This window comes from Falco naumanni, chromosome 3, assembly GCF_017639655.2.
Source record: "Falco naumanni isolate bFalNau1 chromosome 3, bFalNau1.pat, whole genome shotgun sequence".
NCBI lineage: Eukaryota > Metazoa > Chordata > Aves > Falconiformes > Falconidae > Falco > Falco naumanni.
In genome coordinates this window covers 30,830,573-30,847,516 of record NC_054056.1, presented here as the reverse complement: position 1 = coordinate 30,847,516, position 16,944 = coordinate 30,830,573, and the positions used below count along the sequence as shown (strand labels likewise).

The following is a 16,944-nucleotide window of genomic DNA, read 5'->3' as shown; positions in this document are numbered from 1 at the left end:
CTGTCTCAGGTGAGGAACATAAAAGCATTATTTGAAGGTGGGGGGAGTGTAGTCACCTGTGTGCATGTTGTGCGCTCTGGGTACGGGCCTGCTGCTGGGCACCCGAAGCTGGGGCGGGTGAGGTGTGTTCCTGGGGCTGCTGGAGAAAAAGCTGTGGGTTACGCCAAAGGGAGCCCCGCGCGCTGTTACTGCTTTACCTTAGAAAAGTAAAGACAACTGCGACCTCGAAGCGGAGGGTGACTGGAGCACGTGATGGGAAGGCAGAGATGTGCTACCCCGGTGCACTCGTCCCACCAGGCAAAGGAACTCCAAAGCTGCGCCGCTGGCGCCGTGGGGTTTGGGGTTTCAATTGCCCCCCGACCCCCGCTGCCCCCCTGGGAAGCCCGTTCCCCCCCAGCCCGCCCCAGCCCCGCCCCGGCAGGCAAGACGAGCGGCGGGGGCTCGGGGCAGCCCCGGGCCGGTCCTGGGGATGGGCAGCGCGGTCGCGGCGGCGGCGGGACGAAGGGCGGAGGTTTCCGGCCCCCTCCGCGGCGGCGGGGGCTGCGCGGGGCGGCGGGGGCTCCTCCGGCAGCCTGTGGGCGGGGGCCGCGGGACGGCCGGTTTCGGTGGCGCGCTGGCACGGGGCGGTGGTGTAAGTAATGAAAGTAAAAGTAGTCGTTTGGGTTTGGGTATTGTCGTTTGGGTTGGGTTGTTCGTTTGGCAGAGAGCTCGGTAAAACCGCACAGCAGGGATGCGGGGCGTTTGTCCATCTGGCGGTGGAAGCGGATATCTTGCAATTCCTGTAGAAGGGCCGTGCTGGAAACACGCAAGCTCTGGTGTAAACTCCTCCATGTTTTTGTGTCTGCGCAGTGTTTGTAACAGCATTGCTGGGCCGCTGCCCTGGTTGCTGAGGGCAGATGCACGAGTGCCTGTATCTGAAACTCCTTGAGGAAACAAGCTAGGAGCTGCCAAATCCAAAAGTCCTGCTGCAAGCGAGCAAAAGGAAGCAGGACTGAGCTGGGTGAGCAGGCAGGTTTTGCAACACCAAGCGGTACGGCTGCTGGCCTTTGGGTGGGTGCCTGCACCTGACCCAGCCCTTGCACCTTCCACCCCGCTCCAAGGGCCTCCTAGGGAGCATCTCACCCAAATGAATCACCGCTCGGGCTCTGCGGTGTCAGCCCTGAAGCTTTGTCCTGCGCTGTGTTTCTGCCTTCGCTTGCTGGTACACCGCCTTCAGCTAACAAACCCCGGGCTCCCTGCGCCTGCATTTAGGGCCACCCATCCCTGCTGGGACCGGGTGTGTTTGCACCTGGATGCAGTGTGCAGGTAGCTCACTTGTTCTCCACAGCGCAGGCTGGTGAAGATAGCGGTGCTTTACGCTGCTGAAGGTAAGCGTGCATCTGAGCTTTGGGCGAGATCGGCACCTTTTTGTGGTGTGGTTTGTGCTGGAAAGACGGGCAGCGTGCTGAAAGGTGTGTTTATCTCCCTGTGCGGTTACTGTGAACGTCTGTGCAGCGTTCAGGTAGAAGAGCGGTGGAAAGCTGCGTGGGTGAGCTCTCAGGCATGCCGGGGCTGTAACTTGCAATTCTGCCAGCACACATACTTCCAATTTAAAGTTAGAAGGCTTTTTTTATACATAATGTATTTAAAGTTAGTGTGAAAGGGAAGGTTGGGATATACAATTTACATGGAAACCCCCCGCTTTTTCAATGTGACTGGTTTGGGTTTTTTAAGGAAGATGCATTGACAATGAAACTTGTTTCTATACCCAGCTGCAACCATGTTAATCCATGTTTACTCTGTAAGTCACACGAGGTTAGGTTAGATTTTTGAAGAGTGTTTCCCAGAGTCCTTACTGAGTCTCTTATTTTTCAGCTATGACCATGGAGAACCTGTGTAATGCCAACAGCAGATTCGCACTTGATCTGCTCGGAAGGTTTAATGAGACCAACCCAACAGGAAACATTTTCTTCTCTCCTGTCAGTGTCTCTGCTGCTTTGGCCATGGTCCTTCTAGGGGCCAAAGGTAATACAGAGGCTCAGGTGTTGAAGGTTCGTAAAAAAAAAAATTAAAAAATAATTCTCTTTTGCTTTATATTTTATTTACATTAAAAATCGATGTGTTTTAGAGGAGGGAAGATGAAATGAGGGTATTTATTATTTTTATGTGCTCAGGACAAGATTCCTGTCATGCTCACTGAGTCTTCCTCAGGCTCTTTTCTCCCATTGCATCCTGCCTGCCCTGCTCCAGGGCCCTCTGTCGGTATTTGCTATGGCCCTTGTTTCTCATTTAATTTCACTTGTTAATTCCTGAAGTAGGAAACTAATTACATTGATTAATCAGTCTCCATGTAAATTGATTGGTGTTTCCAGCAGCAAGGCCTTAGTATTTTTCATGAGACATTTTGACAAAGAACTATTGCTTTGTAATACAAGGTCACCAATGGTACCCTTATTGCTAATAATACTGTGTGTTTTGTTAGAAACACAATGGTAATAGTTTTATATTTAAAGTGTAACAACTATGATAATACCTGGCAATGCTACCTAAGTATCAGTATCTTAGTAACAGCCAGGCACTCGGGTATCTCTGAGGAGCTGAGCCCACGTGCTTGTTCTTACCATAGGTCAGGTAGGATAGTTTAAAAGAACTCATTATAAATTGCAAAAATTATGTATGTAGGAGTGTGCCAGTTTCTTTTGAGGCCTCCTGCACAGAAGGGACTTGGTCACTCTTATTTTTCCCCTTTTTCAGGCTAACGCTTGCTAGCGCAAAAGGGCGTGTGAGACTTGTCATTGCAGTCACCATCATGTATTTGCCTGTGAATAATTTCACCTTTGTATTCTGGACTTACGAGGAACTGTTCTATATTGTTGAGTGGTTCTGTGCTTACTCAGTAAGACAATAAAATTATTTTCTCACTACTTGCACAGACAGACTTTGAACATGTATTCCATGCAATCAAACTGACAGCCCCGCCTAGGATAAACTTACTGACAGCAGAAATCATGCAAAAGGAACTTGGGGGGGGTAAAAAAAACAAACCATGTTTCGACACAGTCACCTTCAATAATGCATGTTCCAGTACCACAATAGTTTACTTATGAAAACAGCTAATTATGGAGGCATTGACTGGTGACTGTCAAGAGCCATTTGCAAGCATATAGAAATTTGTTTCTGTGATCATATTCCTATTGTCAGTTGCCTCTGTGATGTGTTATCTCAGCTATTCATATGTACAACACGATGTATTTTTATATGTGTATAAATGTGGGCAGCAAGGCCTGTCCAAAATCCCAGTGAGATAAAATGAGGGCTTTCCTTTGAATCGAGTGGCTGTTCCACAGCAGTCTTCCCTGCCGAGAAATATGTGGTTTGAGTGTGAACATCCCTGCTTTGGTCTAGCATTCCCTGTCAGTGAGGTCAAGCAGCTTCTGCTGTTGTATCTGTAAGCCTTGACTAGCCGGCTTGCCTCTGGGAAAGGAGGTCCTGGTAAAGAGAAACAGCAGTAATGCATTTGATTTTTTAAGATGATACAGTTTTTTTTGTATATATAAGCAGTTATATTTTCATAAAACCATAAAAAGTAATTGTTCTAAGTTTTCTTAAGACCTCACCTGTGCTAGTTTTGATTGTACGTTCTGAAAAGCAAAACCTCAGGTTCCCTTGGGCCGAAAGGGGAAGCAAGAAAGGTGTCTCTATGGCATCGTCTCTCTTCAGTCCCCGCCTGGGAGCCAGTAGTCCACAGAGGGGAGGCATGCAGCTGTCACACAGATGGGACTCGGGGTTGTGATCAGCAGCTTCAGCTGTGACTCTGTATAAACCAGGAGCTTAATACAAATGACTGACATAGGCAGTGTAGCACCAAGAAACAAATTCATTCATTCTTTGAGCATTACAGAAGTCTCTAAGTGGCTTCCAGCCTCCTCCTGTCCTCCTCTCCTCAACCTACCTACCTGTTGGATCAGACCCACCCTATAGATATACTGTATGTTCTTTTAAGACAGCATTAGCAGCAGCTAGTTCACTTCTTTTATTTCAGACGCTTCATTTTGACAAAGTTGAAGATATTCACTCGAGATTTCGTGCTCTGACTACGGATATAAACAGGAGCAATGCTCCCTATCTCTTACGGCTTGCCAGTCGGCTTTTTGGAGAGAAGTCCTACAGCTTCTTGCCGGTACGTTGGTGCAGATCATGATGGTGTGGTGGAACCTGGTGGGAAAATGTAGCTATTTGAGTTACTATGAAGTAGAAATATTTCTAGGCCTCTTTCTAAATGTTGCTGGGCAGTTGACAGAAGTGTTGCAGACATGCATATGCATTCCGTATCTGTAGGCATCTGTGCATCTCACCTAAAGGATGTTACATAGCAACCCCTTTTCATTCCTTGTTCTGTTCTGCTGCTCTTGGGCTCAAGAGAAAAATCACTCGTCTAGGTTCTTAGTAACTATTGTAACATCCCACTCTGTTGCAACCAGCTTTTTAAGATGCAAGTAGCTCTGTGTCTGTTGCAATCAGCTTTTTAGGATTTTCATTGGTCTAGTACCACATTACTTAAATATTTTTGAAAACACTGTATTTATTTGGGAGGGGATGCCCAACATGTCTAAACAACATGCCTCTTCACCAGTGAATTATACCTTTGTGTGCACCTAGACTGCTATTTTTATCCCTCTTCAGCTTTTTCAGAGAGTTTTGTTTTATCCTAGCTGCCCTTGAGCCTCTTTCAGAAGAATGACAGATAAATATTGCAACACTTGCAGTAAGCACCCCATCAGCTGTATACGTGGCAGATGTACTATGAGAGGTGAAAAAAACCACCCAGCCTCAGAACCCCCCGGGCAGTGCACTGTTAGAGCCCCACCTCAGAGCAAGTGGTAATCTGTTTGAAGTGCACCTTATCTACATCATAAAGAGATGTTTTCTTATCTACATGAAATGAAAGCTGTTCTTATCATTTCAAAATCCAGAGTTTCCTGACTAATACTCAGAAATTATATGGAGCTGATTTGGCTGCAGTTGACTTCCTTCATGCTTGTGATGAAGCCAGGAAAGAAATTAACAAGTGGGTAGAGGAGAAAACTGAAGGTAAATGACTTTAGTTAATAAAGTAATTGGCAGTGTTTCATCCTTGGGGAGCAGGAATAGTTTTTGTTTTGTGCCGCCTTTAGAACTGTTTAATTTTGTCCTGGGATATTCACTTGATATGTTGACAGAACCAGAAAATACCTAAGCAAGACATTTCAATAGTTCCATAAGTCCTGAGACTTTTCCATTCTTTGTGTTCAGGCCCATGAGTCCAGGAGAGATGCCTAAACATAGATTTATACTCATGAGTTCAAGAACTTGTTTTAGACCATCCCAGCCCATGTTGTATACACATTTCTAAATCCAGTAATTCTAAATGTGGGTGTTTTCTAGGTTTTGTATGATGAGTCATATGATAATTTAAGCTAAAAATACTACATTTTCATCAAAGTACTGTATATCAAAAGTTACAGTAGTGTGTACTATTAAAAAGTATGGTGAAGTAGAGAACAGGTACTGAAAGATGCTTTATTGCAGGAATGGACTGGAGTTTTATATTTGTAGTATTTCTGTGGCATGAGTTTCTTCGTGTATGTTTTATATGCCATCAAATTATTACAAGATTTTGTTGTGACTTTTTTTTTCTGCCCTCTCTGCAGGTAAAATCCCTAATCTGCTGTCTGAAGGCTCAGTTGATAACATGACCAGGCTCATACTGGTGAATGCTATTTATTTCAAAGGAAGCTGGGCAGAGAAATTTAGAGAAGCTGACACCACTGACATGCCATTTCGCTTAAATAAGGTAATACAGATACACCTTGGTAGTACTTATTTAACAAAAAGGTCAAATAATGTACTAAATAATGTGCTAAAGTGAAGCGTTGCTTACACATAAAATAATAAAAAAAACCAAGTAGAACATCTTTAATGAATGTTTTCAGTTCACCTGAAAGAGGGGTTTTAAATGGATTTTAGTATTTTTCTGTTTTCAGCAAGCTATTTGTTGTCTCACTTACTGGAGTAGTATCAGAGACAATTCTCACTTATAGATTAGGACCCTGCCCGTGCCTAGCAGAGTTGTGTCATCTAACAGTTTCAGCTGCTATGAACTGTGCCTGTTTGTGATGCTAGGTAAGCAGTACTAAAATGATAGCACATTTTGCTTAAGCCCCATTTTCTTGTTCTGTGTTCTGCCTGTGTTAACAGCTTTACAAGATACTGTATATAGTCACCTGCTTTATGTTGAACAGAGTTGATATTTGTTGACTTTTGATGAAATTTCTGGGGCTAGAGCAATACAAAGGAATAGCAACTTGAAGAAATTGTTTTGCTTTCTGCAAGGACTGTGCTGTAGAAGCCAAAGGAGAACCAAATGTGATACAAACTCATTATGCTTTCAGAAAAAACTGTTATTAAACAGGCAGGCAGAAGTCTGACAAAGGCAGTTTTATAATCACCTGATATAATGGAGCAAGAGGTTTTGCAAGAATGCAGTTTTTAACTTGTTTTCTATCAGTTCTTTAAATTAGTATTTTCCTAACTGTTACTTTGGTACCTTTTACCCATCCAGAATGAAAGAAAGACAGTGAAAATGATGTATCAGAAAAAGAAATTTTGTTTTGGGTACATCCCTGAAGTTAAGATCCGTGTTTTAGAGCTGCCTTATGATGGAAGAGAACTTAGCATGATCATCCTGTTACCTGATGACATTGAAGATGACTCCACTGGACTGCAGAAGGTGAGCCATCTAGGCTAATGCAGTTATTTAATGGATAAGTTCAGCCATTCCAAATTAAAGCTTTAATGAACCCATGCTCTCAGAGCCAGTATCTGCAAGCATATTTTTAAAAGACAGTGCTCTACTAGCACTGCAATAAGGTATAAGTGCAGGTGCTGCATCAGGAAGAGAATTGTGTTACAGTTTGTAACTTGTGTTCATGTGTCCTTCAGCTTGCTGAACTGAACCATGAGGCAGACTGTGAAAACAAAGTTGACCATGAGAATTAACTTGCCTTGCTTGTTTTTTTCATGACAGAACTTTTCTTTCATTACCTTTAAAAATCTTTATTTTCTTAGCCTTGAAGTAGTGAGATGGTTTTCCATGAAATGACCAGGAAAACATCAGCTTCTCTGAGCTCTCTGATGATGATTTTTGTTACTTCTTTTTAATTATATAATTCCATTTAGTTAGGTTAAACAGTAAGAATGACTGGTTTTGGGTGCGGTCTGTGCATGTTTTTCCCTTCTGTACATTGCAGCAAGAAGCAAGTGTCTGCATTGTTTTGTAAAGTAAAAACTGCACTGATTCTGCTTTATTTTAGTAGCATTTGTTTGATCTATATGGAGCCATCAAAGATAAGGGTATAGTCATTTTTATATAGTTGCATAGTGCTCTGTAAAGCCTTGTAAATGTTACTGAAATATTGTAGAAATATATAAATGGAAATATACGTAGAAATATTTCTACACTGGTGATAGGTAACGAATTCTGTCTTTTTAATTCTAGCTGGAAAAGCAGCTTACCTTAGAGAAACTCCAGGAATGGACATGTCCAGAGCATCTATATTCCACTGACGTTCATGTGCGTTTGCCAAAGTTTAAGCTAGAGGAAAGCTATGACCTTACATCAGATTTAGCTGCTATGGGCCTGTTGGATGTATTTGACAGTGGCAAGGCTAACTTGTCAGGAATGTCAGGGGCACGTGACCTCTTTCTCTCTAAAATTGTCCACAAGGCTTTTGTAGAAGTGAATGAGGAAGGCACGGAAGCTGCAGCTGCTACTGCTGGCATTGCTATGCTCTGCATGGTGATGGAAGAAGATTTCAATGCTGACCATCCTTTCCTTTTCTTTATTCGCCACAACCCAACGCAAAGCATACTTTTCTTTGGCAGATACACTTCTCCATAAAAGAGAACTTAGCATTTGCAGACCAGTTCCTTCTGTAGTTAATAAAAGCTTTGCTCCTGAATGGGTTGGATGTAGAAAGTTTTGATGTAGAAAGTTAATGCTCCTGTTCCTAGTAACTTTGACTGAAATTCTGCCTTTCCCGTTAATACAATCCCAGAGAAACTGAGGGGTAATTTATTTTTCTTTCTTGAGATTGACACCATCTTTAATAACTAGGAAAATCTTAGCTGTAGCAGAAGAAATCTTTTGAAATTTGACTAGAAATACTCTTGGAAGGATCTCTGTCTTTTAAAGCACAGGACCACCCTGCATGCATCCTTGCATGGGTTTCTGTATGTTGACCCTGTTGTAGTAACTTAAAATAATCCAGTCATTTCTTGTGCACGTATACTAGGATGTTCTTGCAAAGCTATTCCTCCCCTGAAGTCTTGCTTTTCAAAAATACCTGAACAAAATACTTCCAGGCACCAAAAGGCATGTTCCTGAACAGCTGAGTTTACCCAGTTCTGTCGTGAAATAGAAGGTCAGATAACATTTGTTTAGAGACATCTATTAATAGAGAAAGGATTAAGCTATTTAAACAGAACTAACCCCTTCCAGTTATTAGCCAAAAAACTTGAAACACAGCTTTTGAATGAGGAGGATAAATGAGTAATAACTTCAGGTGACATGCTTAAAGAGATTTTTAAAATGTATAGTGTGGTGCCATTTTAGTTACTGAAAACGTGAAAATGTGTCGGGGCTTAAGAGGTTTTGGGTGCTAGAAGCTAATGGGTGCCTTTCTGCATGTTCAGGAGCTTTCAATACAACACTAGATGCTGGCCACACAGCTTTGCAGAGGATGACTGTGTATAATCTGCAGTCTCTTTATCTACAAGGATTCGACATTTATTGAGCTGACTTCCATTGAGTTTTACAACTGTAACACAACTATACAACAGCCATATGCCTGGGAGCCACTGTAATTACATACTGGTAGTGTTCTGTGTTTATTTCTGGAGGTTATTTGCTTGTATCGTGTATGTCTTGGGTACCGTAATGTTTACCTGTACAACCTTAGTTTGAAGTGGGCCACGATAATTTGTTGAATTAAAAGCTGTATATGCTTTTTGTCTTTCTTCAAACAACAAATAATAGTCTTTATTTCTTAAACTGTGTTCAAAATGGAAACTTCTGAGTACAAAAGTAACCGTCTACCTGAAGGCTAGCTGCAGAGAAAACCACTGGTGTGCCAGATGTGGTCAGCTGTATAAAGGCCTTGGCCTGTTTGGAGTAGGTGAAAATACTGAGAAACAAATTACTCGGTAGAAGAGATGATTGTGTGAGCCATCAGTTTGCCCGGTGTAATGGCCCCAGCTGCTGGCACCTACAGGGAACAGAGGGAGAGAGCAACAGTTTACATGAAATGACACAAGTTCTTGGTCTGTACATTAGTAAATACTTCCATGTGTTAGCAACACCTCAGTTACAAAGGCTCTGGTAAATTTGTTAAGGAGAGTGTGTATTGCAGAGGGCAGATGTCAACGTAACCCCTTCTGTGCTAAATGCTTTGAAAACCCGAGGCTCTGTAAATAAGTGAGAAAAACATTAGCACAGAATCCATGAGAAAATTTGTAGTGGTTTGACGTTGCAACAGTTCTGGGTTTCTAGGCCTTCATCTTCAGCCTTTAAGCAAACAAAAGCTTCCACTGCCACAGAGGGGTTTTGACTAAGTAAAGCTCAAAAACTCCATTGTAATTACATCCTTATCTTCATATGCTTAAATGCAAGACACACGATGCTGTAATTCCCAGGAGATCAGAAGAAAGATAAAACCTTGCATAATAGTACAAATCAGTGTAGCTTTATGAAGAGGCTTATGTATTTCTTTATTACTTTGGTCTCAGTGTTCATTAACTAACTGAACTATTATATTGAGACAAATTTGTCTTTCTACAGACAGGAGGCACAAAATAAAATCTCGGTAATAGGAACCTCAATAAAGTTAGTTTCATATTCAACCATTTAAAAAAATGAACAGCAAGCCTACTGGCAGATATTCCTCTCTCATAATTCATATCCCACAGTAAGACAGTTGGACAGTTGTGAGTGTTTTTCCTTAATACTCCTCTTTTTCCTGTGCCCCTCTCAGAACAAGTGATTGACAAGGGCTGACTCCAACAGGGAAAACTGAAATTCCAGCTGTATTCACAGTTCAAAAAATAAAACAGTGCTTTGACTAGCTCATGTGAAGGGCTTTATTTTTAGAACTACTGCATGAACACAGGTCTCACTGAGTTCAAAGCATGGTAATTTTCAGTATGAGAAGCTTTAACTGCGGAAAAAGGAAGAAAATGTGATTTTAATGAATTAAAGATATACTATACAAGATGAGAGAATGTTACAACAGAAGTCTCAATAGAAAATCAGCACCCTTAGCCTTGGTCTTAGCTAAGCAGCAGTCATAATTCCACACCCACAATATAAAAAAAAATACTTTCCATATAAAAAAGTTTGGTTTATATTAACCCAAGAGACCACAACATTATAAAGTCAGGCTCACTAACGTTAAATATTCTAGGAGGAGACTGGTAAGTACTTCAGCATGAATTTCCCTGTTCAAAACCAATTTGCAACAGGTTGTGGGTTTGAGAACACAACACGTGTGTTTCTTCCAGTGGAAGAGAGATTACAGCAGGTGGAGTTCATGCTCCACTTTGGCCTCTCCTAAGCAGACCAAACTTTATAACAATCCAAAACTCAGAGCAATATTTACTGTGATGTGATGAGTAAGCCAGACTTCGTACTGCTGCTTACACAGACTTTTTATGATAGCCCTCTGATTTCAGTAATTTAAAAAGAAAAAACCACCAACCACCACCACCATTTGGCTGCTTTTTGTCTGATTCATACCGTGTAAGTTGCTCTTCCTAGAAAATATGTATAATCGTGTGGATAAGGAGGACAGTTATCTCTGGGTTTTAAGTCACCTTATCCTAGAGATAAATTCACACAAATGAGTTAACTCAAGAGCACGTTTAGTAATACTTTAACTGTTAAATGCTTTCAGTTATTTATATACGACCAAAATCCTGGTAAAGTACATAAACCTGATCAAGTCCTCAGATGTCTTAGAGACAGATATTTGTCCTGATTTTTTATATATGGTGTCAGATAGGTATAATACCTGTGCAATTCACTTGAACCTGCTGAGATAAAAAGGTGCAATCAAAATAAGAAACTGGCTTTTGGTTGTTTGGGGTTTTGGTTTTTTGGGGTTTTGTTTTTTTGGGGTTTTTTTTTGGGGGTGGTGGTTTTTTTTTTGTTTGTTTTTGGTTTTTTTGACTGTAACAAATCTGTCTAGCTCTGTCATGTCATCTTATGGTACCATTTAAATACATATTCTTATCTGTATTTGCTAAGGGGCCTATGCAATCCCCGACTGCTTAATAACAATAGAAGACAAAACCCACAGCCAAAATCCTGGAAAGCGTAGCCTGCCTGGAAGCACGCTGAACATGCGCAGCGGCTGCTGGCACTTCAGACTAATTCATCACATCAGCCAGAGAATGCCATATCTTCAGGTCAAATAGAACTTCAAACAATGAGCTTGTATAATCACTTTTATTTTTAAGTCGTATCATGGAAAATGACAGTCATTTTGGCCAAGAACTTCTCCTGACATGAGAGAAAGCACTCACAGAAAAGGGAAGAAAATGCAGCCCAGAGGTTAACTGAGGATTTAAACTCTGTGCATGGAAAACAGTACGAGAAATTTAAAATAGAACTCATGATTTCATATAAATATTTAGTATAAAAGCCTGGACGACTCCTTACCAGCTATATTGTCCAGTTGTTTTATCTCCGAGAGTCAAACTAGCTAAATAATGGAAACAGTATTCATTAGATAACTTTTTAAAAACTGCAATGGAATTCATTGGGGGCATTACTTAACTGATGTTTCTGGTCCTGCTATCCGTATCTATGACATTGGTATGTTCCCATTGGGAGAAACAACTGGTAACAGTACAAGATGTTTCTCGTGTATTGAATTCACCATCATGGGCTATGTCGTGGCCTTTCTCATGGCCTGCATTACTTCTGAGTGGAACAACTTATATAAAAGAAAAAGAGATCGTGGCATGGTGGATTTTCATGGTGGTCTTTACAGTGGAAGCAACTGCCACCTGACAGGATCAAAATCTCATCCCTAATTTTTTGGTGCCACTGCAATATTTGGTATTTCCTTAAAGCTCTACACTCTGAAGATAAATACAGCACTATATCAACATGTGGTTCTTAAGATGAGACCATTCTTGCCCTTAAGTGAGCATGAAATGGTAAGCCCCGGGGACTGAAGGCCAGAAAACAAAGAAACATACTTCACTATTTTTAAATTTCATGAGCTCATCTTGTGCTTTTGAAGCAATTTCACCAGGAGATTGGTTTCTGCTTGTTGAAAGCAGCATTGCCAATCCTATGGGGGACTTTACACATCATCCTGAGAGGAAACTGCCCCCTTTGCCTTGGGGCTGTTTCAGAGGGACAGCAAATGGTGCGGGGTGAAGCGTCCATGTCTGAGCGTGTCTGGCACGGTGGACTTTTTAATGGAGCACGGAGTAGCGGAGATGACCCTCTTTAAAGGGGATATAAAAGAGATGCACATCAATCAGTGGGAGGGAGAGAGCAGGGAGCAGCAGCCTTGTTTCCAGCGTAGCACCTTGCAACTGCCACCGGGAGGAAGGGAAAAGGTACGCTAACACTTTGCTTGGAAAGAGACCACGAGGCACGATGGCTTTGAAACTTCAACCTGTGTGTTGCCAACATTTTAGTAGCCCGCGAGACTGCACCGTCTGCTGGAGCTGTCCTGAGGGGCACAATTTTTTTTCATGCAGGACTGAGAAAAACCCAGCTGGGGCTGAGGAGCGGAAAGGCGCCTCTGGACGTTTTGCCAGGCTGTGCTGCCCTCGGAAGGCGAGCGCACGCGGCTCTGATTTACTCCAGCACCGGGAAAGAGACCGGGAGTAAGGCTGCTCTGAACCTGGGACATGGGAGGAGACAACTGCTAGTTTCCAAGGGAAAGGAGGAGCAGGGGAAGGAGAGGAGTACAAGGCACCCTACCCAGGATACACAGCAAGCTCAATCACAGGCAAAAATATTAGTTATTGGCTTAACTTAGCAATATCCCCTGGCCTAGGACACTTGCAGGCTCACGTGTCCTGTGTGTTAACCACCCCAGGGCACTCACTGAAATCCCTTCATGAGAGAAAACCTGCAGAGCACCAGCCATCCTGCACAGTCTTCTGCTGATGGGAGAGACCAGCCCCCCCTGGGGAGTTCATCTGTATGATGAATAAAACTGACCTAGGTTCTTAGCCAGACCATTTTTGCCACTGGAAAATTATTAATGAAGTCTCCACAGTAAGGTCAGCAGGTTCTACTTGTGTCTTTCTGTTTCATTTTGGTAGGGAGAAATGGGAAACAGTACAAAGAACCACGGGAAACACCATATACATGGAAACAGCAATTGTGACCAACCCAAGAACAACTTAATCAAACCTCCCTCCCCTCTTCGGGGAAACCCAGGACTCTGTCTCACTCCATGCTACACCTGCTCAGCTGGTGTTGTCTCAGTGGTAGGTATGGGGACCAGGGAGAGAAGACTTACCACCGCTGTTCTGCTCCTGAAAGAGCTGCTTTGTGGGGCTGGTCTCAAAGCTCCCATCCCATTTCTGTGATTTCAGCCTCGTGGCTGGTGCTGATCACAGCAGTCTTGGCTGCTTGGATTATTCTGAACCAGTGTTTCAGAGGGACCTCCTCACTCCATTATTCCTCTGTGTAGATTCAGCTATATTTGTACAACCAGGAGTCCTCTACCCTACTTTCACCTCAACCCACATGTTTCTTCCCAGCACTCAAAAGTTCCCAAGTGAGCACCAGACAACATCCCTGGCTCAAATCTACAGGTTACAAAAACTTTCCCTAACCTGGACTCATACAGAATCAAAGTCCATTAACTTCAGAGTGACCCTATCATGATCACATCTTGCCTTATTTCTCCATATGCCTTTCAGAGGACTAGCAGGATAAAAATACTAATCTAATGAGATTACTGCATTAATTCAAGGAACAAGAAAGTTCCAACCAAACAACAAAAAACAGTGAATTTGGGATTAAAAAACCCCATGCAAATTTACATAAATGAAGCTTGTCGAAAGACTCACTTATATTTAGAAAGACACTTTGCTCAAAGCTTCCAAAAACTATCAGTATTATCAGCTTCTGGGTTGCAGTAGATGCCATGGAGAGATACCAAGCCTACTGCCAGTTTTATAACCCACTGTTTAGACAAGACAGGGCAGCTGTTGACCAAAACCTTTAGCAATGCGTGTCCAACCCCAGAAAAGAATAGTTGTGACATATTCTACAGCTGAATTACCCTAGTAGTTTCAATTTCTTGCAATATATAAAAGCTAACATCACTAAGAATAAGAATCTGAAATGCCTCGCTAGTAATACTAAACCTGTCTTCACACTTTGCTGGTATTCTTCATCACTAAATCCCCTTTCTTGCACACTTGATAAGCATGTACCAGGAATGTCCTCTAATATCTGACCCAAATAGCAACACTTTATGTCCTCCCAATACTAGCCCAGCAAAGCAAAATAAACCCATGTTTTTTTGTTACTGTCTTTAGTGTTAGTAACTAAATCTTGAGTTAGAAAAAACAATTATAGCCCACTAGTGGGTTATAACTAACCAATATATCCTCTGTTTTAGGCAATGACTTCTCATATGCATGCCACAGAGTGCAAATGGTAGTATCTAAGCCCTCACAGATACGGAAAGCCTTACTTCTTGCATTACTACACATGTATGACCCTGGTCAGTCACTTTGCATTTAATCTCAGAGCTCCAAGAGTAATCATCTTCTGGCTATTGCACTGTATCATGAAAGGTTGTGGAAAAGTTTTACAAAGTGAAAAATTCTTTCCCTTCAAGCACAATTTTTGGTGTTACGTGTTTTATCATTCTAGTACTGCCCTGAAGATCCTCATCTGCTTTATTCAAAAGTCTTATTATGGGACAGACACTGTAATTATTAATTTAAAACAAAATTTAGTCTTATTCTGTTTTCAGCCAGCAATCTCAGTTGCTTTTTACCAGACAAAATACAATGACCCTGCTAGACAGCTGAGCGACTTAACAGTTTATGGTTTACAGTTACGGTATTTTCTCTGTAATATGAGGAATAAGGAACGATCCTTTGTTGGTACTTAATTCTGCAGCTTCTATTGTTCCATAACTCATCTGTAAAATTACAGGAAAGACAATGCCGACATCTCCATCCCCACATATCCATTTAAGTCATACCTTATCTATTAGTACAGAATACTTCATTTATTACCTTCATAATATAGGTGACCTAAACATTTTTTCCCGCAGTTTTTAGAGAAATCGCAGTTTGGTCCATGAACAGGCATATCCTCATCATCAGTAGGGGAGCGTGAATGGATCCCATATCCTTTTCCCTTAACATCACAGCACGTTATAAGATTTATGTGTCATGTCACACACAGTAGATGGAGGTGTTAGTCAGTGGATGAGGAAAAGACCCAGGCTCTGCACAGGGCTGTGGGTCTTTGCCTTCTTCCAAACAACAGAAGGAGGGCTGCCAAGTCGGAGAAAACTTGCAGTATAGCACTGTACGGATAACACACAAGTGCTTAGAGGCTGAGGGTGGGAAAAAGGAGCACAAACCAAGTATTTATGAAGGGAGAACCCACAGTTTATTCAGACAAGGGCAGAAAAATCTATTTGCTTGAATCACAATTTGTGTCAATTACAGAGAATGCGTATGACACCTACACCACCTTCCACTGGAAGCCCAAGGTATTTGGGGCAGAAACTACATGGTGGTGTTGCAGTTTCCTGTCTCCTCCAGCTCTTGTTTCTATTGATGCAGAAACTTTTCTGTCACATTTAAGGGGAAAAACAGCTGCAGTCAATAATTACTTTTAAATTACTTTGCCTTACTTGCAGGCTTTCTTAGGACCTCACTTCGATTCCCTCCATGCAGCAGCTTATGTTCTCTTTCCTCATTTCAGCCATAAGCTCTTTCCTTGCAGGACAGTGGCAGGACCATCACAGGAGCACTAAGAACAGAAGAGATTGTTTCTCTTAGCAATTTTGCAGTGGCCTGCAAGCAACTCAGAAGAGACACTGCAGAGAAAATAATGATCTCTGCACAGCTGGACTGGCTGTAGCCTCTATTGCCACAGACTTTTTTTGGCTGATAGAGACTCTTACCTGCTAAACTCCACCAAGTCTTTGCTGAGTGCAGACCACCACAGAGGACTTTCACCAGGTGCACCTCAAATACACCAAGCTGCTCAGAACAGGGGGTGTCAGAGAGGTATGTGGGAAAAAATCCATGATTAGCATTCTGCAAAAATTCTGTGCAACTATCGCTGTAACATCTGTTTGTTGTACACAATTTGTTTTAACAAGGGAAGTCTGATCAAGTCTTAAGTTGAAGCACTGTAAATAGAAAGATAAGGCTTTTGAGTACAGATTTCTGTCAACCCCAGGCAAGAAACTGCGGTCTGGGGTTTCCCTTGGGTAAAATTTTATGTTGAATTAGATTTGAGCATTAGTAGGTACTAGCAAAGTTAAGAAAATCTGGTGAGGTTATCCCATTCTTCTTGCTAATAGAAGAAAACAAGAATAGAAAAATACCTCAGGCTGCATTAGTCCAACACTTGTAACTTCCAGTTGTATCAAAGGGAAGCACACCAACCTCGTACACCTGTAAGACAGAAAAACCTATTTAAGTTTACCAATCCATTGATTGGATTTATTTATCAAGCTGGGGTCCAGGCTTGCAAATCACGGGCCATTTAAAGAAATAGTTACATCAACTCTCTGTCTTAAGAATTAAAGTGAACATTGGCCGTAATTTTGCCATGAGTATTTTGGATTAATATAATCCCATGGTTTCACCCCTGTTCCCATCTTTCTATGTATCTTGGAAAGGCAGACACAA

General features: G+C 42.0%; 1 protein-coding gene across 3 annotated transcripts; it reads left to right on the top strand.

The window, feature by feature from the left end:
• Nucleotides 1–460: 460 nt before the first annotated feature.
• SERPINB1 (serpin family B member 1) lies at nucleotides 461–9,035 on the top strand. 3 transcript variants are annotated; one of them, XM_040586752.1, is made up of 7 exons: nucleotides 461–631; nucleotides 1,855–2,030; nucleotides 4,022–4,159; nucleotides 4,953–5,070; nucleotides 5,670–5,812; nucleotides 6,581–6,748; nucleotides 7,517–9,035. In XM_040586752.1, exons 2-7 carry the CDS (start codon nucleotides 1,857–1,859, stop codon nucleotides 7,916–7,918), a joined length of 1,143 nt encoding a protein of 380 aa, XP_040442686.1. In that variant the 5' UTR covers nucleotides 461–631; nucleotides 1,855–1,856; the 3' UTR covers nucleotides 7,919–9,035. The 3 variants fall into 3 exon arrangements, with proteins under 3 accessions (XP_040442686.1, XP_040442684.1, XP_040442685.1); XM_040586750.1 differs by lacking the exon at nucleotides 461–631 and adding an exon at nucleotides 656–1,000; XM_040586751.1 differs by lacking the exon at nucleotides 461–631 and adding an exon at nucleotides 1,009–1,367.
• Nucleotides 9,036–16,944: the final 7,909 nt, after the last annotated feature.